This window comes from Gorilla gorilla, chromosome X (genome assembly GCF_029281585.2).
Source record: "Gorilla gorilla gorilla isolate KB3781 chromosome X, NHGRI_mGorGor1-v2.1_pri, whole genome shotgun sequence".
In the NCBI taxonomy this organism is placed as follows: domain Eukaryota; kingdom Metazoa; phylum Chordata; class Mammalia; order Primates; family Hominidae; genus Gorilla; species Gorilla gorilla.
In genome coordinates, this window is record NC_073247.2 from 112995243 (window position 1) to 113022665 (window position 27423).

At 44.7% G+C, this 27423-nt stretch overlaps 1 protein-coding gene across 8 annotated transcripts in view; it reads left to right on the plus strand.

Moving 5' to 3' along the window:
- DRP2 (dystrophin related protein 2) overlaps nucleotides 1–27423 on the plus strand; it is a 149461-nt gene that overhangs the window by 29141 nt on the left and 92897 nt on the right. For 2 of the 8 annotated variants that reach the window (XM_019019563.4, XM_055376575.2), the window contains exons 1-11: nucleotides 214–1189; nucleotides 5619–5722; nucleotides 12605–12784; nucleotides 16889–17052; nucleotides 18649–18805; nucleotides 20008–20128; nucleotides 22780–23048; nucleotides 23423–23569; nucleotides 24002–24080; nucleotides 26114–26174; nucleotides 26484–26545. In XM_019019563.4, coding sequence (XP_018875108.1) covers nucleotides 12668–12784; nucleotides 16889–17052; nucleotides 18649–18805; nucleotides 20008–20128; nucleotides 22780–23048; nucleotides 23423–23569; nucleotides 24002–24080; nucleotides 26114–26174; nucleotides 26484–26545 — 1177 coding nt within the window. In that variant the 5' untranslated portion in view covers nucleotides 214–1189; nucleotides 5619–5722; nucleotides 12605–12667. Of the gene's footprint in view, nucleotides 1–212; nucleotides 1190–5618; nucleotides 5723–12604; nucleotides 12785–16888; nucleotides 17053–18648; nucleotides 18806–20007; nucleotides 20129–22779; nucleotides 23049–23422; nucleotides 23570–24001; nucleotides 24081–26113; nucleotides 26175–26483; nucleotides 26546–27423 lie in introns of those variants that run through there. The other 6 variants (XM_063703347.1, XM_031006068.2, XM_055376573.2 and 3 more) reach the window with 5 other exon arrangements.

Below are 27423 nucleotides of genomic sequence, written 5' to 3' on the forward strand. Positions count from 1 at the left end.
TGTTCCCAGAGATGGAGGGAGGAAAGAAGAAAGCTGCTTTTATCCTTTGCCGTGGCCTGGGACTGCTGGGGCTTTAAATCTTCGTATGTTTGTGTAGGAGGATGAGGATGGGGACTTTCTGACTGCCATTCATCCACCTATTCATTCAATTTACTCGTTCAACATATATTTATTAAGTAACCTACTGTGTGCTGGGCACTTGGTAAAGGGATATAATCTTATCTATCCTGCCAGTGGCTTCTCCCAGGTCTCTGAGGGTGTTTGGAGCTCATACCCTCTTCTCTTTAACAAGCGTGACAGTTAAAAGAGTAAGGGCTGGTATGGACAAAAGCAGGAAGGTGCCTGGGGTAGTAGTCATTGAGGGGAGTCATGGAGGAGCTGTATTTTCCTGAATTATTCAAGATCCATTTTGTTTCCCCAATTTGTTGAGGCTTTTTCTACATGTGAGATCTAAGAGGGTGTGAAGATGAGACTTAGGGGTGACTGGCAGACTGTCCTGAGCCCAAAACTGTACCTTGAGTACCAGTGATGATTCCAGATCACAGTGTTTCAACCCTCAACACAGAAGCGGAATCCTGGACTGGCTACCGAGGGGCCCCTGCCAGCTGCTGGCTCCAAAGTTGGTTTTGTCTGTGGGCTAGATCGGTGTAAGTTGGGGTCCAGGCTGCTCGCTTAGCAGCCTGATTGATCTCCAGGGCTCTTTTGTCTCCTCCTCCCCAGTGGAAGCCTCTCCCCCTCTTCCCCTCTCCCCCTCTCCCCCTCTCTCCCTCTCTCCCTCTTCCCCCTCTCCTTGTCTCCTTCTCTCCCCCTCTGCTTCTCAGGCTCTTCCGCTTTCCTCCTCTGCTTCTAATGAATTAACATCTCCAAGAGCCGCCACATCTCTGGTAGTTTTACAAAACTGTCCTTGCTCTTCCTGCGTTTGCCCAGTCAAGGGTATTTTTGCCTGAGGTCGGAATGATGCTGTTAGTCCTGGTGATATGATTGCATAGCAACACAGAGCAGCTCTGAGAGGGGAGGAGGAGGAGAAGAAGGAAGACAGGGAAGTGGGAGAGACAGAGGGAGAGTGTGCATACAGCAGCTGTCGGCATCCCTGTCTCAGGGACTTCTTTGCTGATTCACAGAGGCAGCCCAGCCCCAGCCTCCCAGCTTACAGCTGCCGCCTGCTTCTCAGACCTGACGGAATCAGAAGGTAGGCCACAGAAAAATTATTTCCAAGCCTTGGCCTTGTTCAGCTAGCTGAGGGGAAGCGACTGAGGGAGGGGAAGCTCCAGAGGTACTGTGTGGCGGGCGAGGGGTGAGGGGAGAGAGGGAAAATGAGTGTGTGTGTGCATGTGTGTGTGTGTGTGTGTGTGTGTGTACGTGTGCCTGCCTGCGGTCTGCTTGCATGTGCCTTTAGGGGAAAACTTGCATTTAAAAATGCCCACAATAAAGTAGTCACCATTTAGATTCATAAAGAAAAAAAAAAAAGATGCCCAAGAATAGAAACTCAAGCCGATTTGAGCAACTAAGGTCTAAAAATGAATAAGAAGGAGGTACACAGTTTGCTTCTTTGAGAAAAGAGGGGCATTTATTTATTTTAGGTTCTCAATAGCATGCTTTTTGTCCAAGGGTATACTTCTTGGCAGGAGGGAAGCAAAGGTGTGTGGAAAGCATTGGCTAACAAGGGAGGAGAGAGGAAACATGGGACCTTGGAGCAGGTTCCCTGAACAAATGAGTATTTTGGCCAGCAGACAGGACACAGGAGTTCTTTGCTGAAGTAAACCAGGCTCTGACCTAAGAGCCTGGAGCTGCAGGGCTCCTCTCATCTCTGTATTTACTTCCTGGCTCTGTTGTTTTTCCTGTGACATTTTTCCCCCTTATCTTCTCCCCTGGTTTCCTTTCTACACCCTGTAATCAGGAGGCATCTTTCCACTCTTGAAAGCACAGCTTGGAGTGGTTTCAAATAGGGCTTGCTTCTCTTGGAGTCCAACACCCTATCACCTTCTGCTCTCACCGCCTTTCCCAGCATCAGACCAAGTGCCCCAGCCTAGTAAGTGGGCCTGAGACTATATGGGTAGTTAATGTTTATCCTTCCTTTGGTAGGCAGGTCGAGCCAGGCCTCACAGGTGTTGGGTCTAAGCAGGTGGCAAGGCTGGGATGGGGTGGGGTGGAGTGGGGTAGAGGAGAACGTCAGCAGCAGCTGCTGCCTGCTTCCATTGAAAGCATGGTGCATGCTGTCTGGAAAAGAACATACTTTTTAAAAATGTTTTCTTTTTGATTGTCAAAAGAACAAAAGCCTTAAAAAAGCTCTATGTCTAGTTCATCTTAATTCCTGACTTTTCCAAAGAATCCTTGTTTCTAGATGAAAGGCCCTCAGGTAAATCACCTTTTAAAAGGCCTGTGGGAACCACAAGCCTCAGGAGATTTTCCTTCTAAGGTTTGCGAGGGGAGATGATCCCAGAGAATCTCAGGGCCTTCTAAGGAAACCTCCGTGAAAAGGCAGTGTTGGAAGTGGCAGTGTTGTGTCCTGTTTCTGAAAGAAGACCAAGCCCCTCTGTCTTTGGGTTGGCAGGCCTCTGTCCTGTAGTCTTGCTTTCTGTAAACCATTGCTGGGGGATGAAGGCACATGGAAAGAACTCCTCTTTCTGTGAGATTTGTACTTCTAGGCATTCAGCCTCAGCTAAGTAGCTCTGTGCTCCAGGTCAGATTACCCTTCAAGTCCACCATAAAGGAGGGGAGCATAGCTTGAAGCAATGAATTTAGCAAAGGCCCTGAGCCAGATGCGGAGAGCACATCTGCGATTCAGCCCTTCTAACTATAGATGCTCAGAAGTTTCTGATGTTGGATCTGCCACCATGCCAGCTAGGATGGGGTCTCACTAATGAAGGCCAAGAAGATAGCCTTCTAAACTTCTCAGGGATACACACTCAGAGGAAACCCATTCAGTGGAAATTATACTATGAAATGGCATTCCTCCCTTATGAAGGATTCTAAACATGCATCAGCAACAAAAATAGCAAGTGAGATAAATCCTTCTAGGATAGCATTTACCAAACCAATGTTCTATAGAGCCCCATCCTGAGAGAACGTTAATAGATTCTGTTTTAAAATAAGTGTTGGGTGTGTGTGTGTGTGTGTGCATGCATGTGTGTGTATTCTGCAGTTCAATACATTTTTGGAAATGCTTCTTAACCGAATTCTCATTTTGGAGAGTCACAGTGTATGTAACGCATATTAAAGACTCTGAGAAGTACTGCTGTAAATGAATCTGTTTAATTTTGTTTAACCCAGTACATCCCAGACTGGTTTGACCAGGGAACACTTTTCTGTATGGAAAACACTTTTTGCCTCTTGCAGATACAGTCTGGGGAACTGCTGCTAAAAAAAATAATAAAATAAAAAATAAAAAAATAAAAAACTGGAAGAAATCGTCACATGGATAACACTTGTAAAATAATCTAGTCCAACAATGCATTTCTAAACATGAAAAACCCAAGAGGTTAATCATATTGTTTTCCTTCCCATAGCTGATGAGAATCTGGGATTATCTCCTGACTCCCCAGCCCACTGTACCCAACTGCTGCTTCTCTAGCAGGTCTCCTCCTGTGAAACTAGTTCCAGGAAAATAAAGCAGATTTAAGGAATAATCTTTAATTTTGAGTGCAATATTTACATTTAATACATTTCTTCTAGTATTTTGCTATATGCAAAAATTGTCAACTTTCTTTTCAGCATGGGCTTTGTTGCATTCTTTTAAACAATGTGTTATGAAATATCTTTGTTCATTCAAAAAGGTATAAAAATAATATGGTGAAAATCAGGTTATTCACTGCCCAGCTTAATAAAGAAACATTACCAGTAGAGGTGAAACCTTCTGTCTATTCTCCATGATTAAAGTTCTCTCTTTCCTTCCAAAGTAACCACTATCCTGGATTTGGTGTTTATTATTCCCATGCATTGATTTATATACTTTTACTACACATGTATATATTTTTAAACAACATATACTACTGCTTTATATGTTTTAAAAGTTTATATCAGTGGTGTGTCATACATATTCTTCTGCAACGTGATTTCTCTTTTCTTTTTTTTCCCCGCCAAGAGACAAGATCTTGCACTGTTATCCAGGCTGGAGTGAAGTGGTGTGATCATAGCTCACTGCAGTCTCGAGCTCCTGGGCTGGAGCAATCCTCCAGCCTCACCACCCCCCAGGTGGCACCAACATGCCCAGCTAATTTTTTTTCCTTCATAGAGACAGGGTCCTGCTATGTTGTCCAGGCTGATCTCAAACTCCTGGCCTCATGTAGTCCTCCTGCCTCAGCCTCCCAAGGTGTTGGGATTACAGCCATGAGCCACTGCACTTGGCTTGAAACTTATTTTTTCTATTCAATGTTATATTTGTGAAAAGCATCCATGTTGTAACACGGGTCTCTAGTTTACTCATTTTTTTCGCTATTGTATACTCCTGTAATGACTATACCACACTTTATTCTGCTGTTGATGGACATTTAGGCTATTTCTAGTTTTGAGCAATCACAGAGGTACTGTGATCATTCTTGTGTAGCTATTCTTAGGTGACAATTTCTACTGGATAAATATCTGGGTGGAATTGTCCCCTTACAGGTTATGTGCATTGTCACCTTTGGGAGATATTGTCAAATCACTGTGCAAAATAGTTTACTAACTTACACTCCCACCATCAGTGTATAAAGGTTTCAGGTTTATTGCATTAATTGGCTCTTAGAGTTTTCTCCCATGGGGATGCACCTCTGATTTTTTAATTGGATAATAAATTTTATTTCTCAAAATTGCTTGACAGCTAAACTTCTCAGGAATACGTTTCCTTGTTTTCATTTCTAAATGAGGGGATTGGCCTAGATGATCTCAAAGGTCCTTTCTAGCTTGAAAATCTGAGTTTCTATGATTTATTCATTAAATCTGGTACATCTGAAGCAGAACCTTGGTTTTTTGGGTGCATTGCAGGAATTATTTTAGGAACTATAACAAAGTTTGTTACCAGTGAAATGTGTATCTTCTCTCCTACTGCCATGCTGTCAGGTAGAAAGCCAGTGGTATGAGAGAAAAGGCAGTTACACAGTGTTACCTTGGATTGGGGAGAGGATTCTGTAGCCCATGGGAAGGGGGTCGCCTTCCCATTGCCCTGTTCTTTATAGAACCTCTACATCTTAGAAGTCTTCCCTATCTCTTGAATTTTTTCTCCCAAGAATAATAAATGTTTGCTTTTTTTTTTTTTTTTTTTGAGATGGAGTCTCGCTATGTCACCCAGGCTAGAGTGCAGTGGCACAGTCTCGGCTGGGAGGCTGAGGCAAGATAATCACTTGAACCCAGGAGGCGGAGGTTGCAGTGAGCCGAGATCATGCCACTGCACTCCAGCTGCACTCTAGCCTGGGCGACAGAGCGAGACTCCGTCTCAAAAAAAACAAACAAACAAACAAAAAAACCGGATGTCCAGGCTTCCTTTCTGCACATACACACAGTAGATTTTTTAAAAATGTTTTTACAAAATTCGAGTTCCACTAAACATGCTATTCTGACATTTGTTTTCTTTGGCCTAAAATATATAATTTTGAAATCTGTCCAAATCAGTGCATATAGATCTACCTCTTTCTTTTTAACAGCTACATAATATTCCGTCGTGTGAGTGGCTATCGTAATAGATAACATTTGAATATTTACTAAATGCCAGAAACTATGAATTAACTCCTCTCAACAAAGCTAAGAGGTAGGTCTTTTTGTTATCCCTGTTTCACAGATGTGGGGACTGGAGCACGTAAGGTTGGGGAGCTTGTCCATATCTGTGCCAATAAGTGGCCAAGGTGCAAGCCAGAGCATCCTGGTTCAGAGCCTATGCCCCAGACAATAATGCTGTGATATGTCTCAGACGTAGTCTACTCACCAGTCCCCCGCTGGTGGACATTTGAGTGAATGCAGATTTTTGCTATTGCAAACAATACTGCAGCAGACATCTTTGTCCACTTCTGGAGGTCTTTTTGTAACATAGGCTCTTAGATTTCTCTGGTTTCTAGGTGGAAAGAGCTTATTTATTGAAAAAAAAATTTATTGAGCTCTAGGCATTGGGGAGGCTCTGAGCTTAAAATAGGAGACTTGACCAGAATTTCACTTCTCAGATGTCCTGTAAAGGTCACTTACGTGCTTTTCATGGTTTGCCAGCCTGGTGCTGCCCCAGACCTTAGACTCACTGCATCTTGTCTGTTTTTAATTGCTTGTGTCTTTGCCTGGGTAGTGGCATAACTGAGTCAATGCTTGGGCTCGCACCTGGTGGTCCATAGCCAAAAATTGTCTCCATTGTATCCATTGTATGGATACACTTGCCAGGTATCAGTGATTACAATGCCTCAGAGCCTGGGTTCTAGAATTTACAGAGGCAGAATAGCATAATGATAAATAACTTGTATTCTGAGACACAACTGCCTGGGTACAAATCCCAGCTCTTCACGATGTATTCACAATATGACTCTGAACAAGTTACTTACCATCTCTGTGCCCCCATTTTCTCATCCACACAATAAGGATAGCAATAGTAACTACTTTATAGGGTTGTTGTAAGGATTAAATGAGTTAATGTATGTAGACTGCTTAGTTAATATATATAAAACACAGAATGCAGTTATTATTTATTTGACTATGGAAAAGCTGGCACACCAGTCTTTCCATAAAATAGATGGTGACCTCCTTGTATTTTGCTGGGGAGCAGAGAGGGGGTGAAGAATTAGCTGTTATTAAATAGGTAATGTGTTCACATGGGTCAAAATTCAAAAAGTACAAAATGATATTTAGTAAAAAATTTTATCTCCTATTGGCAACATGGGGCTTATGTGGTGTAGGGAATAATTCTGTTTCTCAACCTGAGAAGTGATTATATTAATTTACTTTATAATAATTTAATATACTTTACATATATGCTTTATGTACTTTTATAGGTATATTTCTCATTTTGAAAAGGGCAGGAATAGTAGAAATCCCAAAGACATGGGGAGAATTTTTACTGCTCAGTTCCCTTCTCCAATGGTAACAGGCTCTTTTGTATACTTCCAAAGATATTTTTTTGCATCTATAAGCACATATTTTTAGTATACAAATGTAGACTAACCACCACCTTGATTTTTCTCTTGTTTTCTTTTTACTTAAGGTATATCATAAGAGATCATTTTGTATTGGCATATAAAGAGTTCTTAATTATTTTTTAAGTAGCTGTATAGAATTCCATTGTATGGATACACCATTATTTAATTAGTCCCCTAGGGATAGACGTTTAAGTTTTTGCAATTTTTTTTTGCCATTTCAAGCCTTGTTTCAAATGCTGACATTGTACTTATTATTGTACTTGTTTCAAATGCTAACATTGTACATTATTCCACACAAATTTAAGTAACATATGTTCCTATACATCTCCAGTTTATGGGTGCCTAGCACTGTGTTAAAAATATGTGGGATATGAATAAATATCAGGTGTGGGTTTTGTCCTCCATGAGCCAACAATCTTGCTTTCATGCTGAAATCCTAATATCTCCCCTGTGTTTTTGAAGCTTTTTATCTCTGCTCAAGAGAAACAATGCCTTCCCACTGAATCCTCCTCAAACAGCCTGTGTATGGCTTTTAGAACCAGGAAGAGTATTTGTACTAGCAAAAAGCCACAGTTTGGTATCCAGCAGGATCCCTAGGGGAGGGCAGGGAAGGCTTATTGCCACCCAAAAAGCATCCTCCACACCTGCATATGTCAAAATCTTCTCTTTCACCTTAGCTCGAAAGCTTCTTTTCCATAAATACATCCCAGATCCCTCCAACTAGAAGTGAACACTTCCTCCTCTGTGACCTCTTATAGCATAATTTCTGTGTCCTGCTGTCTCAGTCCATTTTCTGTTGCTTATAACAGAATACCTGAAACTGAGTAATTTATAAGAAAAGGAATTTATTTCTTACAGTTATGGAAGCTGAGAAGTCCAAGTTCGAGGGGCTGCATCTGGTGAGAGTCTTCTTGCTGGCAGAAACTCTCTGAAGCATCCCAAGATGGCACGGAGTATCACATGGCTAGAGGGCTTAGTGTGCTAGTTCAGATCTCTCTTCCTCTTTTTATAAAGCCATGAATTCTCCTCTCATGATAACTTATTAATTCATTAATCCATGAGTGGATTAATCCATTCATGAGGGCAAAGCCCTCATCACCTCTTAAAGGCCCCAGCTCTCAATACTGTCACATTGGGGACAGATATTCAAACCACAGCACCCACGTATGGTATGAATAATTTTCCCCGCTAAAATTATCCTTTTTGTTTTGTTTTGTTTATATGTCTTGTTTCGTACATTTGACCAGTTGGGGACCAAGTCTGATTCATCTTCAATCTCTCATAGCCTTTGCAAATTAAAAAGAGGAATAGGAAAAAAATCAGTATGTGCAGATGGTGATTTGAGATAGGATGGAGCTAGATAGGGGCAGAAGAATCTTTGTGTATAACAAAGAGTACTCACCCAGGAATCAGGAGGCCCTGGTTCACTTGTGTCTCAGCATCTTCATCTGTAAAGTGGGATCTTAATTCTGACTGGGACAACTTTACTAGGTTGTACTGAGGATCATGAAAGACAGCACAACAGACTACAAAGGCATGCTGTATGAATACAGAGAATGATAGTGTTTGGTGCTTAGCAACCCTTAAACATTAATATTTGATACATTAGCAAACTAAGGCCTAGAGAGGCAATATGACTTGAGGTCACAGTCAGGGACAAAGTCTAAAAAGAGCAGAGGATAGTCATTTTAGGACCGGAAGAAATCTATTCCTTTTCTGCCTGTGTTAGGATTAGAAGGTCTGAATTCTCTGACTCCTGGGTTTATCTTAGTTTTGTTTTGTGAAGCCTTAACCTAGCATCAGGTCAGTAGAGGAATAAGAAAGAATCTTATAATCTGGAGAGAAATGAATCTCAAAAGAGAAGAAAAGAGATAGTTGATGAAAGAAGAGATACAAACGACCACTAAAAGTGTGGAGGAAAAGCTAAATATCTTTAGCAATTAAGGAAATGCAAAGTAATCCTCAAAATGCCATTTTCACTCACAAAGTTGGCAAATAAAGTAAGAATACATACTGTGGGCAAGTGTGCTGGGAAACTGGCACTCTCATACATTGCTAGTAGTAGTGTAAAATGATATAACTTTTTCTAGGGCAGTTTAGACATATGTATCATAAACGCTTTGATCCAGGGATTCTCCCTTATAGGCAATTATCCTATGGAAAGAATCACAAATATGCACAAGGTTGTTCACTGCACTTTGATTTATAAAAAAGAAGAACTATAAACATATGTCTGATTGTTAAACTATGGTGTATCCATTCAGTGGGATACTATACAATGACGATAGCTAACACTTATTGAGTTGTGTATTGTTGCCAGACACTGTGCTAAGTTATTTAAATTATTAACTTTAATTATTAGAATAATTCTTTGAGGATGCTATCATTATTTATCCCCATTTTGCAGATGAGGACACTGAGGCTCAGAGAGGTTAACTTGTCCTGGACCACACTGCTAATAGGTTGAATAGTGTGGATTTGACTCTAGGTCTGTCTGATGCCAGTGCCCATGGCCTCAATCACAGTGCTGTACTTCCTATGCAGCTGTTAAAAATCATGTTTTAGGCTGGGCGTGGTGGCTCACACCTGTAATATAAACACTTTGCGAGGCTGAGGCAGGCTGATCACTTGAGCTCAGGAGTTTGAGACCAGCCTGGCAACATGACAAAACCCCATCTCTACCAAAAATACAAAAAATTATCCAGGCATTGTGGTGCACACCTGTAGTCCCAGCTACCTGGGGGTACTGAGGCAGGAAGATCGCTTGAGCCTGGGAGGTTGCAGTGAGCCAAGATCACGCCAGTGCACTCCAGCCTGGGTGACAAAGTGAGAGACCCTGTCTCAAAAAAAAAATCATGTTTTAAGGGAATAGTTAATGACATTCTAAAATGACCATGATATAATGGCAAGTGAAAAATGCAGGCTACGAAATGATAGCATGTGATGGCGATTTTATTTTAAAAGTGTATGTATATATTTTTCAGAGAAAAACTAAAGTTCATAGCTGTTAGTAATGATTATCTCTGGTAATATTACAGATTATTTTTATTTTCATCCTTATTATTTTTTGTATTTCCCAGTTTTTCTATAAAGAACATGTATTACTTCTATAATCAGCAAAAATAAAAATGTTAACATAAAAAGAGGTCTGAAAGCAAGCCTCTTGTAGCCTTTATGCTTATAACACATCCATAGCAGTACTTCATTTTTTAATCTAAGTGACTAATGCTTTTGTGGTGTCTGATCACTGAGGAGCCATATTTTCAGTCATTCTTTGGGGATGAGTAGCTACATAGCTGTATAATCTATAGGGACTTTGACTACAACAAAGTACCCTTTAGACCACAACCTCTTGTGCCCTTGTGATTTGTAATAATCTCCATTCTTTGGACTATGGTCTCCTGAGGAGGAGGGGTGGGTACTTAATGCAAGGAGTCCACATATCTTTAAATGCGTAAATGTTTTTCTCACTCGGTAAGTTCTAAAAGTACAGCTACTATTGTGGGTGAGAGTGGGTGAAGTGAGATTTTTTTTTTTAGTCTTAAGAAGGGCCCCTTATATCTAAAACATTGTGAACCACTGGAATAGAGTCTAAAAATGGTGGTTATTTAATTATCTGCATCATGAATAAAAGATGCTCAGTTCCGGCCCTTTGAATCAGGGATTGTGTGTCTTTGCCCCACACTAAAAGAGATCACCTTATTATTTGCAAGCATCATCTTTGCCACCCATTCTCATCACATTTGTTTACATTCTCTAAACCATCAATTGGTTTGTACATCTAAACTTTGTCCCCATATTTCTCCTTTACTAAGCTTAGCTCTTTACATCTAAAGCTGAATATGTCTCAAGCATAGCTTATTATGCAACACTGCCCCTATTCCCTACCACAGCAAATTTACTCTTTCTCCTGTCTTCCTTCTCTTGCTGTTGGCAACATTATCCACTCAGCTCCCAAATTAGAAACCTTTGACTCCTTCTCCTCCCTTACTGTTCACATCCAATTGATCATCAAGCCCAGTGTATTTTACCTCTCCAGTGTACCTCAGAGTCATGCTGTCTGCTTCATCCTCACTGCAACTGCCTGCCTATTCTAACAGCTTCTCAACAGGTTCTTCCTTTTGGAGAATCACTCTACAAGGAAGGCAGGGGGCTCTTTCTAAAATGCAAATCTCGGCCAGGCACAGTGGCTCATGCCTGTAATCCCAGCACTGTAATCCAGCACCGAGGCGGGTGGATCACCTGAGGTCAGGAGTTCGAGACCAGCCTGGCCAACATGACGAAACCCCATCTCTACTAAAAATACAAAAAATTAGTGGGGCATGGTGGCAGGCACCTGTAATCCCAGCTACTCAGGAGGCTGAGGCAGGAGAATCGCTTGAACCTGGGAGACAGAGGTTGCAGTGAGCTGAGATCGCGCCACTGCACTCCAGCCTGGGCAACAAGAGCGAGACTCCGTCTAAAATAAATAAATAAATAAATAAAATAAAATGCAAATCTCATTATGTCACTCCCTGCTTAAAATCTTCAGTGCCTCCCCATTGTCTACAAGATAAAGCCTACAATCCTCTGCTTCTCATTCAAGGCATGGCCCAATGTGGCCACAGCCTCATCTCCTGCTGCACACAACAAGGCACCTACCTTGTACTCTGGTCACACGGAACACACCATATATTTAATTTTCATGTTTGTATTTTTTTTAACCTTCACTGCCTAATGACAAATCTGTTTCTCTTTCATGACTCACCTCAAGCACATTTCCTCTAGGGAGACTTTTCTTGACATGACCAGATAGAACTCACGATTCCCTTATCTGTCTCTTCACTTCATCCCATAAACACTTCCATTATGACCTCAAATAACACTTTATGGCCATTATTTTCTCCACATTTGTTCTCTCTGTATGTGATACTCCTCAGGGGAAGCCCCCATGTCTTTTTCATCTCTGTGCCTCTTTAACTCTAACCATACCGATCCCATTGTCCTCTGAACATGCTAGGCCTTTTTATGACATCCACCTTTGCACAGGTGGATCTGTCTGCTGGGAATGCCATTCTTCCTTTCTCCTCTGCACAAGCAAATATCTACTTATCTTTTGAGACTCATCTCAGGTGTGCTCTTTCTGAAATACGTGCATATTCTCAGAGTTAGCTGTTCCCCACTCTGTGCTCCCTTAGCCTTTTGGTAAACTCTTGATTTTAGCATTTGCTATGTAAGCATTTTATTATAATTATCAGCATACATGACTGCCTCCCCTACCCATCTTGCCCACCTCCACCCTTAGGCTTTGAGATCTCAGCAGTTATCTTTATGTCTGTAGCACAAAGCACTATAGGTAAACAATAAATGCTTCCTTGGTCAATAATTAAATAAAGTATTTTATGGTACATGGTGGCCTGGGTAGGTCAGTAAGTTTTGAATACTTATTTGTATATCTGGTCAAGGCACCTCTGGGTAGATGCTTGATTCATAGGCTTTTCTAGGTCTTGACTTGAAATCTCTCTGTATTGCTTTTCCAGGTGCTTAATGATCAATAGTTGGTGCACTGCCTATCCTCACCCCCCCCATGAGCCTTGGTTTTTATGCAACCTATGGTCATGCAGGGATGCCCTTACACCCTCCCACGATGTCATGATTGGCAGGCAGCTGACCAGTTCCATCATAGCAGCAGCCTCCGAAGCACCTGCCCCCACCCTCAGGTAAGAGTCTGATAGTAAAAGAAAGACCTGTGGAGAAAGAGTGGACACAGGATCTGTGTGTCCTTGGGGTACCCACGCTTCCTAAGGTTCAGGGGCACTCTCTATATACATGCAACCCCTTGGATAGCATGGGGAATATATTGGGCCCATCCTTTATTACCCATTATGTCTTTTATTGGGGGGCATAAGGAAAGGAAGGGTGTTGGGCTGGGCAGCTCAGAGGGCCCACTGCAGCTGAGGGGGGCTGGTTCCATGTTAACCTTCTAAGAGTTACAGGTCCAGGAATGTCCTAGAAGAATATGATCCTTCAGGGCATGGTCTAGGACTAGGCAGGTCCTTCCTTTGGCTTCGCTTCTCTGTGGCATGCCTTCCATTTTCCACAGGTGTCTCTCTCCTGCCATCGGCTTTTCCTCTCAAGTTCCTAGCCTTTTTCATAGCTCCTGGCTCATCCCCACTTAGAATTCCATGAGCTCCATATCTGCCTGTCCTCTCTGCTCCTGTAGTAGTGTGATGGTGGTGGTGTATGTGTCCGCCTGTGTATGTTGGTAGGCAGGTAGAGGATGTGTGTGAGACAGTAGAGAGGGCAGCCCCCTTTCCCGACAATGAGGGAGGTCTAGGGAAAGTTGACTGGAGAAGGGAGACGCATAAGCACACTTTGGTTGCCCTACAATGCTTTGGGGTCCAGAGACTATGGGGGTGTGAGAAAGTGCTATGTCTCCTGGAGCCTCACAGATGGGCTGCAGTGCTGAGTCACTGCTTGGAGGCAGGCAGCGGCCGAATATACAGGAAGGAGGAAGGGAGGAAGAAAGGAAGTGGGGATGGAGAATGTGGATGCTGGAGAGCCTGTTTTGGGGGCAGTAATGAAGGAAAGTCAAGGTCCAGAGAGGCATTAGAGTCAGGTCCCCCTGAGCTATTTTCCCCACATCCAGCTAGAAAGAAATTAACTGCCTCGAACATATTCTCAAAGCGAGGGTCAACATAGACTCCCCTATTAACCTACCCCTTCCCCGGAGTGGGACTTTCACACGGTCGAGGGATTGAGAAAACTGAGCCCTTCCAAAAGGCTTACCCTGTTCATTGATTGTCTACCCCCTCCAAGCATCACCATGTAGGCAGGGAAACCTGAGGGCTTCATTTTGTGATTGCCAATAGCATGGGCAACTTCTCTCTTCTGCCACGATCCAGTTTCTCTTCCTTTCCTGCAACCTTTTTCTCACAGATTCAGGGGATGGATAGAGAGCCTTGAGGGGAGTGGGGTGCAAGAAGCAAATATCCTGGCTACAAAAGCCAGAAGTAGAAGGTAATTGATAGGGAAGGAGAAAGAAATGTGCCTATTGTGTGCCTGGCTCTGCTAGGTGTGACTTGAGAGTATACCGGGAAGTAGGAGAGGGAGAGCAGGGTGATGGAGAATAGTATGGCAGCTGGGTGGGGATTTGGGAAACCAAGAAGTCTGCAGGGAATGCAAAGCTAACATGGGTGGAGCCCAGCTCATCGTGGGTGCTCCCCTCAGAGCCAGGACAGCTTGGTTGTGGCTGGGTCACAAGGGGCTTTTTCTAACTCTGGACATTCCCAGTGCAGAGGACCCAGCACGAGTGAAGATACGGCCCAGAGCTAGAACGACTCCCTGCTCTTGGCCTGCCATCCCCTGCCATCCCCCAGCCACCCTGGGTGGCTCCACCCCAGAACCCCAGAAAGAGTCAGGCAGCTGTTCCAACTATTCCTGTAGGTGGGCCTCAGCATGGAAACAATGTGGAACTGTTGTAAAGCCCAGAAGACTCTGTGGGAGATAAATAAGGATGGGAACAGAACCCTTTTTGGTAAAAACGATGTGTTTTCCCTCAGTGCTGAGGGATGGGGGCCCAGCTTGGGAATGTTAACCTTTCCCCAGACAAGTCTGCTGGAAAAGGAGAAGAGTGGCCACTTCCAGGAGGGGCCCCACCCCTCAGGCCAGTGGCTTACAGGAAAGGGCCTTCCCCTGCCCCCACCCAGGGTAGCACAGGCAGGACACAGGAGCCTCCCTGGCAATGGCTGCCTACATGGAACTGCTGGGTCCCAGTGACCCCTTTCCCTCCCCTGTGAAAGTTCAACAGGATGCCCACTAACTATCCATTTCCCTTTGGCCTCAGGGTACAGCGAGAGGTCTGAGGGCTATGGCTCTCCCTCCACTCCTCTCTGCCTCTCAAAGGCAGGGCAGAGCACCCCTCCATTTTCACAGTAGACTCTTGACGAATCTCCTGGCCTCTGCACTCACCCAAGGATAATCACATTTAGAGGTATTCTGCTGTGCCTGCTTCCCGATGCTGCCATCCCATGGCTCTGTCCCCAGATGTGCCACAAACCTTCCTCACTGTCTCTGAGGAGGCTTACTTAGTTGAAGACAAGGCTTATTTTCCAAGCCCATCCTCTTATGTCTTAGGGAAATTGCTTACCAGAAGCTTGTCACCAAAGTGGTCTGATCTTATCCTCCACCTCAGGGGAGGGGTGGGCCTAGAGGCAGAGTGAGCCCTTTGTGTCTTCCATGGAAAGGGAAAATAAATCAACAGAAGCTGCCCTCTGCATGTCCCTCCTCAGCACCATGGAATGCCCAGTCCCACTCCCGCCATCCTTGCCAGCCTGAGAGGGCCATCCTGGCCCTGGTGTGGCAGGCCCAGTTGGGAGTGAACCGGAATTCTCCAGAGACAAAGCTCTGATTCACCAGCCAGGCCCTGACATAGCCGCCCCCTCCAGATTCCTGGGGGGTCAGTAAACAAACAGGGTGACCCCTGCCTCCTGGCCTGGCTCAGCCCCTCCTGCCTCCCTGAGAGGGCTTGCTCAGAGCCTGTCAGGATTCTGCCTGTCTGTGGCTCACCAGACACTAGGTCTGGATTCCTGGTGAGGGATGATCATGGAGCTGCTGGATCCTGCTATGGACTCCCCAGGCAGCACAGGTAGGGTCAGCTCCTGGGGCTGCAGGCTGGCTGAGTGCTGAGCTTTTCTCATAGCTTGACTGCTTCCTCACTTCCCTTTCTCAGTGTGGCTGTGAGCTATGGTTTTAATGGGATGATTGGTTTCCTAAATTGCCTGGAGAGTCTTGTGTGGGGAAGAAGTATGGTTGGGGGCAAGGGGAGACTACAAGAGTCTTGGCCACTGACTAGCAGGGCCATTTTCTTTCCAAATGAAGGCAAGCATGTAGACAAGCAGGTAGGCAGGTGTGGGTCTCCCTAGTCTGGGGTAGAGCAGCCCAGGCTGATTTCCTCCTCCAATTCCCCTTCCCTCTGCCTGCTCCTGCCCCCTGGCTGGGCAGTTCTGACACTGTTCTATAGGTAGCTACCTTCCTTAGGGCTATCCGGGATAACCACCATTCCCCCAAACCCCACAATTACCCCCATAGGGCCTTACCAGTGCCCAGGAGAGCAAGCAATAGACTATGTGCCTGAGGGCTCAAGACTAGACTTTGGCAGGCTCCATGGCTTGTCCTCTTGGCCATCAACTCTGGTCAGAGTCCTCTGCTCATCTTTATGAGCAGTTCTCTTGAAGACTGTGTCCAGGCTTCCTGACTGTGGTGGACACATCAAAGCCAAGGTTCATATGGGAAGTAAGACGTGGACCACTGATAGTTCTCTCTTGCCAGTCTACTCCCTCTATAAATCTTTATGGAGAAACTCCTCAGCTTGCTTTTCTAGAAGGTTGGGTAAACTGTAGGACCCTGAAGTATGAGCCAACAGCTTACCTGCAATGGTATGGTTGCCCAGAATTTGGGCAATTCTGTGCAGCTTCTTACCTAATGCAGGTACTTCCAAGACCCCATCTGGGCAGTGGTCCTGAGGGGTGGGGGCCCAGCTTGGGAATGGTAACCTTTCCCTAGGTCCAAAATTTATAATCATGAGTAACAATAATAGTAGGCAGCAGTTCTATGTAACTGACCTGTACCAAGAGAAGACCTGGCAATGAACAGGACCACAGGGTCTTTCTTCATCTCAGTCCCTGAACACACAGAGAATAGCATTTCTGGACCCTGGCAGCAGCCCTTCTCTCCCCTTGTTCACACTTGTCTCACCCTTGGCTTGGTGCAGACCAGGGTGTGGCACAATCCAAGGATCACAGGATGTTTGTGTTTCTGTCCAGGTTAGAGCTGCTGTCACCAGCCCTGCACCACCTCAAGATGGTGCTGGGGTTCCCTGCCTAAGCCTAAAGCTGTTGAACGGGTCTGTTGGTGCCTCTGGACCCCTGGAACCACCAGCCATGAATCTGTGTTGGAATGAAATAAAAAAGAAGTCTCACAACCTCCGGTAAGAAACAGGTGCCTTAGGGAATTGGCTTAGATGGTGTTGGGCTCCTTTTGCTGCTGCATCCTGTCCTTCTCCTCTCAGCCTGTGCATCCCCCTTTCCTTAGCCCACCTGCTTCTCCCTTTCCTACACTGGCACTGGGGAAAGAGCCTTGCTTTAGAAGTCAGGAGACTTGGATCTGAGCCTCAGTTTTAAGTAGTTGTGTCACCCTGAATACCTTGTTTGAGTTCTCGAAATGTTAGCTTCCATTTGTTTTTTATAAGGACAAAAAATGAGTGGAGGAATAATACCTGTTCTAACTACCTCACAGTGTGGTCATTGGAATTCAAATCAGATGTGGAAATGCTTTCTAAACTTAAAAATGCCGAGGTATAAATGAAGGGGATGATTGCTCCCTTCTCCTCTTCCTCTCATAGCTGTCCTATATCTTGGTAGGTCTCATCTGTTCGCTTCCCCATCCTTTTACGTTCTATCCATAAGTTTTCAGCCCACCTATTTCTCCCCAAACTAAGGGTAGCTCTGTAAGAGCCTGAAGTCAATTTTTTTCTCAGTTGATCGGCTTTCCCTAGCTGTCTGTGCATGCCTGCCACTTTTTTTCTCCACCCTCTATCATCAAAGTCCAAGCTTCTGGCTTCTGATGGGCTTTGTTAGGGGTGAGGCATTGTGGATAAGTTGAAAGAATGCAGGCTTTGGAGTCAGGTAAACCTGAGTTCAAATCATCGCTCTATCAATGACTTAACTGTGTGACCTTTGGGAACCTACTTACCCTTTCTGGGCAATAGGAATGCCTACTTAATAAGGTCTTTGTAAGAATTAGTTGAAGCAATAATTTAGGTAAAGATCTTGGCCTAGGTGGTGGTGGGAGGGGGGGCAATGAATAAAGATAGTTATTATTGTCAGCCAAGGGGAATGGCTTGATGGCTGCACATATCCTTGGCCAGCCTCCAGCTTCCTACCATGGTTCATTTGGAGGGCAGCGGGGTAGCAGGGCAGACAGAGATAATTATACAGTACAGATTTTTCTGTTTCCATATCTCAGACCTCTAGCCAATGTTCCTTTGGGTCCCAAGGGCTGTTATATTCGTATGCATCCTTGCACATGTGCATGCCTATACTCAACCACCCAACTTGCCCTTTCCACTTACTGAATCCTCTCCTGCTCAGAGGGCAGTTCGGAACAGCCTCTATGGTTGAGCAGTTTGGCATGACTTGAATTCTACCAGGGCAAGAGGGGAACCAGACAGCTGTCACCTCTAATGCCCTTGCTCAGTTTCCTACCCTTCCCAGCCTGATGTTTGGCATGCAACTGAGGTAACTGAGATCCACAAAGTGACATTTTAAGCCATTCAAGTTTGGGATGCCTCCACACCCATGGTTCTGCCTACTGGTTTTAGTACTGTGCTCCATGTGGAGGTGCCTTGGGACCCTCTTTGGGTGGGTAAGAGGGAGGACTCCAGGCCTCCTCCCACTTGAACCAGAAAAGCTCCTCCTGAATTTGTTTTCTATATTAAAGTTCCATATAACTTAGTTTGGAAAAAAAAATGTTTTGCCACTTAAAAAGAAGACTGAACATCACTGGTTTTACCCATTGTGTGCAGCGCTCGCCTAGAGGCCTTCTCAGACCACAGTGGAAAGCTTCAGCTCCCTCTTCAAGAGATTATTGACTGGCTCAGCCAAAAGGATGAGGAGTTGTCAGCTCAGCTGCCCCTACAAGGGGATGTGGCCCTGGTGCAACAGGAGAAGGAGACACATGCGGTAGGTTAGAATCAGAGAAGCCGTGGTGTGTAGCCTCTCAGCTGGGGAGGAATCCCTTCTGCAGTACCCTGAAAGACACCCAGCTCTGCTGAGACACCTAAATGAATAGGAGGCTGTATGCAGTCCTATTAGTCTGTGGCTAGCATGCCACAGCCTAAGTCAAATATTTTCTTTCTACCCCTCCCATCAAATTCTAGCCTCCCTTAAAATACTGCCATGATTTTTAATGGGAACATGGGGAAATGAACATAATATAATGCTAAGTGAAAAAACACAGGATACAAAACTAAGTGCAAGTGGATCTCAATTGTATAAAAATGTATATAGATGAGTGTGATGTTTACATACATATAACAGCATAGGAAGGAACTATATCAAAATGTTAACAATGGTTAACTCTAGGTAGTAAAATTGGAGTTCTTAATTTTCTTCATATCTTTCTGAAATTTCTAATATTTCTGTGATATATATTACTGCTGTAGTTAAAATACTTCTTAAAATGACTACAGAATGAAATATAATACAGCAATAAAATAAACTATAACCACGTGCCACAGCATGGGTGAATCTTACAGACAGACAATATGTTGAGTGAAAAAAAGCCGGATACAAAAAGAGTACATACTGTATGATTCCACTTATACAAAGTTTAAAAATAGGCAAAACTAATCAGTGGTTTTACAAGTAAAAATTGTGGTCACCTTTGTGGGAGGGGAGGGAGGGGTGGGGCATGAAGGTGAGATAGTGACTAGGGGGGCCCACCTGGGATGCTGATATTCTGTTTCTTGATCTCAGTACTGGTTACATCAAGATGTACAGTTTTAGTTTGTGTATCCCGTATATATTTCAACCAAAAATTTAATTATAATTTTAATATAAATCCTGCCTATCTTGGTTTTGATTTCCATAAGACCCTTACAGGAAGCTTTCTGAGTCTTCTGGAGAATAAAGATCCCCACATTTTTCTCTATCCTGTGGCATAGACAGACAAATTTCATACTAAACAGACTTTCCAGTGTCAGAGTTATTTTTCTGTCTATCAGGAGGATTGCACGTCTTTTTGTCTAGGTAGTTCAAAGATACCTGATAATGCCAAAGAATCAAGACACACTGAGAAGAAGAAAGGTTGTCAATTGCAGGATGGAATGTAAAGTGATTGAAAAACTTTCCTTTCCTGTTGACCATATTGCTAAACTTTATAGGCCTTTATGGAAGAAGTCAAGTCTCGGGGCCCCTACATCTATTCTGTGCTGGAGTCAGCTCAGGCCTTCCTGTCCCAGCACCCATTTGAGGAGTTAGAGGAGCCTCATTCTGAGAGCAAAGGTAGGTGGTCTTCTGTTTTTCCCACTTCTTCTTGAGCCATGTACTGCTGAACAAACACCCTCCTGCCTTCCCCAAATTCATTTTCTTATCTGTTATCTAGGAGGATAGTTTCCCCCAGGAGTCCATCCAAAGTTGGGGGGAAGCAAGATTCCTACTGCAGGAAAAAAAGAAAAGAGAATATAGCCTGGAGCAGGGGTCAACAGTTGTGTGACCCAAAGCTGTATGTGGCTCTTTGGAGCAGCATGTGTGGCCATTTAATGAGATGTGGAAAAAAACAAAAAACCACTCAAATGAATTGAACTGACTCAATGAATAAAAGTACCAGTATGTCCTTTAAAAACATAGTGCTGGCTGGGCACAGTGGCTCATGTCTGTAATTCCAGCACTTTGGGAGGCTGAGGCAAGAAGATCACTTGTGCCCAGAAATTCAAGACTAGCCTGGGCAACATAGTGAGACCCCCATCTCTACAATTTTTTTTGAGGGGGGACGGAGTCTCGCTCTGTCACCCAGGCTGAAGTGCAGTGGTGTGATCTTGGCTCACTGCAAGCTCCGCCTCCTGGGTTCATGCCATTCTCCTGCCTCAGCCTCCCAAGTAGCTGGGACTATAGGCACCTGCCACCACGCCTGGCTAATTTTTTGTATTTTTAGTAGAGACGGGGTTTCACTGTGGTAGCCAGGATGGTCTCAATCTCCTGACCTCGTGATCCACCCACCTCGGCCTCCCAAAGTGCTGGGATTACAGGCATGAGCCACCATGCCTGGCCCAAAATTTTTTTTTTAATTAGCTAGGTTTTGTGGTGTGTGCCTGTAGTCCTAGCTACTTGAGAGGCTGAAATGGGAGGATCACTTGAGCCCAGAAGTTCGAGGCTGCAATGAGCTATGATTGCTCCACTGCATTCCAGCCTGGGCAACAGAGCAAGACCCTGACTCTAAAAATAAATAATATACAATAAAATAACAAAGTAAAATAATCATAATTTAAAAATACTGCTTTATTCCAACATCGAGGGACATGCAAACCAGCAAATAATAAACCTTTATAAAATCTAAAAAGTTAGGTGATGATTGCCTTTGAAAGGCAAATTGACTATGACTCTTTGGAATTTTTTTGTGTTTAGTCTTTGTTTTTGAGACAGCCTCTCACTTCGTAACCCAGGCTGGAGTGCAGTGGCGTGATCACAGCTTATTGCAGCCTTGACCTCCCAGGCCCAAGCTATCCTCCAGCCTCAGCCTCAGCATCCTGAGTAGCTGGAATGCAGTGGCGTGATCACAGCTTATTGCAGCCTTGACCTCCCAGGCCCAAGCTATCCTCCAGCCTCAGCCTCAGCATCCTGAGTAGCTGGGACTACAGGCACATGATACCACACCCAGCTAATTTTTGTGTTTTTTGAAGAGACCAGGTCTCGCCATGTTGGCCAGGCTGGTCTTGAACTCTTGGGCTCAAGTGATCGGCCTGCCTTGGCCTCCTGAAGTGTTGGGATTACAGGTGTAAGCCACTGTGCCCAGCCGACTGTGACTCTTTGATACTGACTCCAATAACTTCTAGCCCCTTCCCTTGATAGAGAGGGCCACTCTGGTCTAAATTCAAATAAGGCAGTGGGATGGGACTCATGGTGACTAGATCTGAGTGGTGGTCCAGCAAGCCCTCTTCTCCAAAAAGAATCCTCAACCCTCTGAGATGGATTGTGAATAGCCTGAAAGGACCCTTCATGAATTGAGCCCTCTGTCAATGCCATATGCCCTTCTCAGTTTATTTCTGGCCCTTCAATGGGAGGGCTAGTACTTAATTTGATGCCCGATGGGCCTCAGATAGGACAAGCTCTAGAAAGAGCAGCACAATTCTAGTTAGCCTGGGGCTATGGGGCTCTGGATCTTCTGAGGAGAGATCTGAGGGAGGAAGAAGAAATCTACAGATTAGGAGCCTAGGTGGAAAAGCCAGACACATTATACCAACTTCTCCTGGGCTGAGCCTTCATAAAATGCCTCCCTTTGGCTGGAAGTGGGCAACAGAAACTAATGCAAAATCACATTCCAGGGTCGTATGAATAGGGCTCTAGATGACTTGCCTCACTATACCTTTTATAATGTCTTACTTTTTCATTTCCTACTGTTTTAAAATATGAGGAAATCCTCATGATATAGTAAGTGGAAAAACACAATATGGTCTCTTGACTGTGGTGGCGGACATGTAAACCAACGCATGTGATAAAATCACATAGAACTAAACACACGTGTACACACACACACACACACACACACGAATACAAGTAAAACTGGGGAAACTTGGACAAAATTGGCAGATTATGTCAATGTCAATATCCTGATTGTGATATTATACTGTAGTTTTGCAAGATGTTGTCATTTGGGGAAACTGGGTAAAGGGTACATGAAATCTCTGTGTTATTACTTATAACTGCCTATGACTCTACAATGATTTAAAAATAAACAGTCTTTTTTTAAAAAAACGTGACTGTATTAAAGGGCTCAACCATGGAAAAATATGTATTTGTGTGTGTATGAATATATGCACAAACATGCCCACATGTGCACACACACATACACACACATTTTATAAAGGGCTGTTTCTGTCTCTTTCTTTGAGCTGACCCTGCCTGGTTGGCCTAACCTGGCTTCCTGCCTCCTCTTGCAGATACCTCCCCGAAACAGCGGATCCAGAATCTCAGCCGCTTTGTATGGAAGCAGGCGACGGTGGCCAGTGAACTGTGGGAGAAGCTGACAGCCCGCTGTGTGGACCAGCACCGTCACATTGAGCGGACTCTGGAGCAGCTCTTGGAGATTCAAGGGGCGATGGAGGAACTAAGCACTACTCTGAGCCAAGCTGAGGGAGTCCGAGCCACTTGGGAGCCCATTGGAGATCTCTTCATTGATTCACTCCCAGAGCACATCCAGGCTATTAAGGTATGCAAGCCCCCTCCCCTGACTACAGTCTACCCTGAGACCTGACACTCTCTCCAGACCCTGACAATATTTCTGCTGCTGAGACTCCATTGTTGGCCTGAACTACAACTGAGTTGCTGTCAGTTTATGTGCTAGATTTGGGGCTGGTTTGGCTGGAGTCTCTTCTGTTTTTCTACTTTCTTCTCTTTTCCTGGTGTTTTCTGAGGATGAGAGGAAGAGGATACCACACCTTAGTCTGGTTGCCCTAATAGGCAAGCACTAGGCTGTGTTATTGAAACAAAACCTCTGGGTGAAGAGGGAAGAGTAGAGGTGAATGACTAATGTTTCTTCTTTCCCACTCTGTCTGCTGTGGCACTTGGGTCCTGGCTCTCCAGCTGTTCAAAGAAGAATTCTCCCCCATGAAAGATGGAGTAAAGTTGGTGAATGATCTGGCCCACCAACTTGCCATTTCTGATGTGCACTTGTCAATGGAGAATTCCCAGGCCCTGGAACAGATCAACGTCCGATGGAAACAACTACAGGTAGAAGAGCAGCCTGGAGTGAACCATGGGGAGGTGCCTCCATATAACTAGGCTTGGGGGAAACTTCTTCAGGGGTGTGGAAATAGGATCTGCATGGGAAAAGAGGAGTGGAGAATGTGGAGCTAGGGAATGGGCTTTTCAACCTCTAAGCTGCAGGGAATGATTAAAATGAATAAGAGGGGTCTTTCTGGATTTGGGCACTCAGGGTAGACAGGGGCAGGGGAAGGGTGACTGTGGCCTGGAATTAGGGATGCTCCGCTGTGACCTTTGGGAGTTCTGGGGGATGGCTAGGAGTTGGGTGACGGTGGGAGAGGCTGGAACCAGAGAAAAGCCAGTCCCTGAGGAAGCTCATAAAGATTCCCAGAGGCACCTGGGGATCCCACTCTAAATAGCTGGAATGAATCTACTGACCTCACCCTGTTCTTTCCATAGGCGTCAGTTAGTGAGAGGCTTAAGCAGCTCCAGGATGCCCACCGGGACTTTGGGCCTGGGTCACAGCACTTTCTCTCCTGTACGTGAACCAAACTGGACTCCACTTAGCAGAACCTCAGCCATCTTCCTGGAGAGTCTATTGTTATCCCCTGGGGCCCTGGTGGGAGCCCAGTATACCTTGACATCCGAGAAGCAGTAAGGATAAAACAGTGTGGTATAGTGGTTAAAAGAACAGTCTCTCGGCTGGGCGTGGTGGCTCACGCCTGTAATCCCAACACTTTGGGAGGCTGAGGTGGGCGGATCACCTGAGGTCAAGAGTTCGAGACCAGCCTGGCCAACATGCAAAACTCCGTCTCTACTAAAAATACAAAAATTAGCTGGGCATGGTGGCGGGTGCCTGTAATCCCAGCTACTCGGAAGGCTGAGGCAGGAGAATTGCTTGAACCCAGGAGGTGGAGGTTGCAGCCTGGGCGATAAGGATGAAACTCCGTCTCAAAAAAAAAAAAAAAAAAAAACGATCTCTCACATCGGAGAGATCTGGGTCTGAGGCACAGCACCTCAACCTAATAACTGTGCAGGCTCAAAAAAAAAATAGCTTACTCTTTCTGAACCTCAATTTTCCCATCTGTAAAAGGAAGGAAAAATATTACCTAGCTCATCAGGTTATGGGAATTAAATGACTTTATTTTTTCAACAATATTTATTGAGGGCCTTCTGTGGGCCAGATACTGCTCTAGGCACTGGGGCTGCATCAGTAAACAAAACACACAGAAATCGTTAGACAGCTTATATTCTAGCTGGGGAAACCAGACCACAAACAAATAAGTAAAATATATATAAGGTTACTTGGTGACAAGGGCTATGGAAAAAAAGCAGGGAAGGCGTGGATAGGGAGTGCTGGACTTAAGCATGGAGGTGTTGCAATTTTGAACAGGGTGGTTAGCAGAGGCCTCACTGAGAAGGTGGCAATTGAGCAGAGGTCTAAAGTAGATGAAGGGATGAACCGTGTGGATGATAGCTGAGGGAAGAGCATACCAGGCAGAGGGAACAGCATATTCCACACCTTTAAGGTAAGGATGTGTCCAAGAAACAGTAAGGAGAGCAAAGTGTGGGGGAGTAGGGGAGGCCGGAGCATGTAAGGCCTTGTAGGCAATGGGAGGAACTTCAGATTTTATTCTCAGTACAATGGAGAACCATTGGCAGGGTTTGAGCCAAGGGATGGCATGATCTGCCTCATGTTTCAACAGAGTCAGGGTGTTGAGAAGAGACTACTGGGGAGCAAGAGTGGGAACAGGGAGGCCTATTTGGAGGTACATTGCAATAATCCAAGTGAGGGATTATGGTGGCCCAGGCTAGGGGGCTGGTAGCAGTGGAGATGGTGAGAATATACAGACAGAAAAATGAGATATGCACACAAAGCAATGAGCATAATATCTGGCACATAGTAGGAGCTCAGTAAATGTTAACTGTGGTTAAAATTGTTGCTATTATAATCATTGGCATACAGCTATACCTGCAGGTGGAGGAATCTTGTACCGAGGAAAACTGCAGTGAGCAAGCTGACCATGTAAACTGAGCCATTCCTGGAAGGTCCAAAAGATAGACACAGACAGAGAGAGGCATGAGTTTCCAGAGTTCCTCATGAGAGAGAGAGAAATGGGCAGTACCATTACCCACAGTCCCACAGGACTGAGAAGCTTGACCTTCTAGGGGAAGAGCTTTGAGCCCTAAGAGGAAAGTGGAGTCTACTTCATATCCGCAAGAGTAATCCAGCTGCCTGCAGCTGATGGGTAGAAATGGCAGTCTGCTCAGGGAGAAGATTGTCAGGGTGGCCAAGGCCAAGTATTCCTGTTCATGCCCTTGCCACATCTCTGGTATGTTAGAATATCGGTGACAACCTCTTCTCCTTGCCTTGCCCTAACATCAGGGAGAGAAGCGTGTTCATTAGAACTCTTTGTCCCACCCTCAGAGGCTGTTAAGAGCTGGCAATGAAATTCAGACATCCCCTTTTGGGCTTGACCACCTCTTTGGGAGAATAGAGCAAGGGAGTAGCTGGGGGCCTTAAGAGCATTAGTGGCCAGCTTTTTTTCTCTTTCTCTTCTCTTTTACCAGCCTCTGTCCAGGTTCCCTGGGAAAGAGCAATTTCACCCAATAAAGTTCCCTACTACATCAAGTGAGTGACCATCTGAATCAGAAGCGGGTCAGTCACCTGCCCACCCCCTCCCTCTCCTGCCTTTTTGCTACCTGTCCTTGTCACTCTGTCTGTTGGGATTCCTCCATCCAGTTCGGTTTTTCTCCTACTCATCTCAAGATCTCAAGATTCTGCTTGGGTAAAGGTGAACCCTTGGGCTTTGGCATCTTGGGTTTACCCTCGAATCCTGCAGCTTCTTGCATCCAACCTGTCACTGAGTGGTGTGCACACCTGAGTGTGGGGGTGGGTGGGTGGTATAGATGCTGGTGCTATTGATGCTATTGTTTGTAGCCACCAGGCTCAGACCACATGCTGGGACCATCCCAAGATGACAGAGTTATACCAAACCCTAGGTAAGAATGTGGGCTTCCTGTATAGGGTGGGCATATACACAGCTGCCTTTGTCCTATAATGTCCATCTACAGATGAATGGATAAAGAAAATGTGGTATAGCCATGTAATGGAATATTCAGCCTTTAGAAAGAAGGAAATACTGCCATTTGAAACAATGTGGATGAACCTGGAGGACATTGTGCTAAGTGAAATAATAAGCCAGAAACAAAAGGCAAATACTATATGATCTCATGTATGTAAGGAATCTAAAATAGACAGACTCATAGAAGCAGAGAGTAGAATGGTGGCTGCCAGTGGCTGAGGGGAGGGGAAAATGGGGAGATACTGGTCAAGAGTACAAAGAAGTTTCAATTATACAAGATGGATAAGTCCTGGAGATCTACGGTGCAGCATATTACCTATAGTGAACAATACTGGATTGTATCGTTAAAAATTTGCTAAAAAGGTAGATCTTATGTTAAGTGTTCTTACAGAAAAAAACAATAAAGAGGGTAGTTGGAACTTTTTGGAAGTGATGGATGTACTAATGGCATAGATTGGGGTGGTGGATTCATAGATGCATACTTGTCTCCAAACTCATCAACTTGTAGACATTGAATCTGTAAAGCTTTTTATATGTCAACTATAACTCAATAAAGTGATTTTAAAAAGAATAGAAGAGAATCGCAGTCAATAAGCAGGTGGGAGAGGGAATGAGTGCCTCATCGTTTCTCCAACAGCCTGCCTTCCTTTACCCTCGCACCTTTCTCAACTGGAGGCTCTACATTCCCCTCTGGACCATTTTATCACCGGATTAGTGCATTATTCTTACAGATGTGAAGTCTGATTTGCTTTAAAAGACTGTCCAGGCTGTGATGAGCGTAACTCTTGCGTGCCT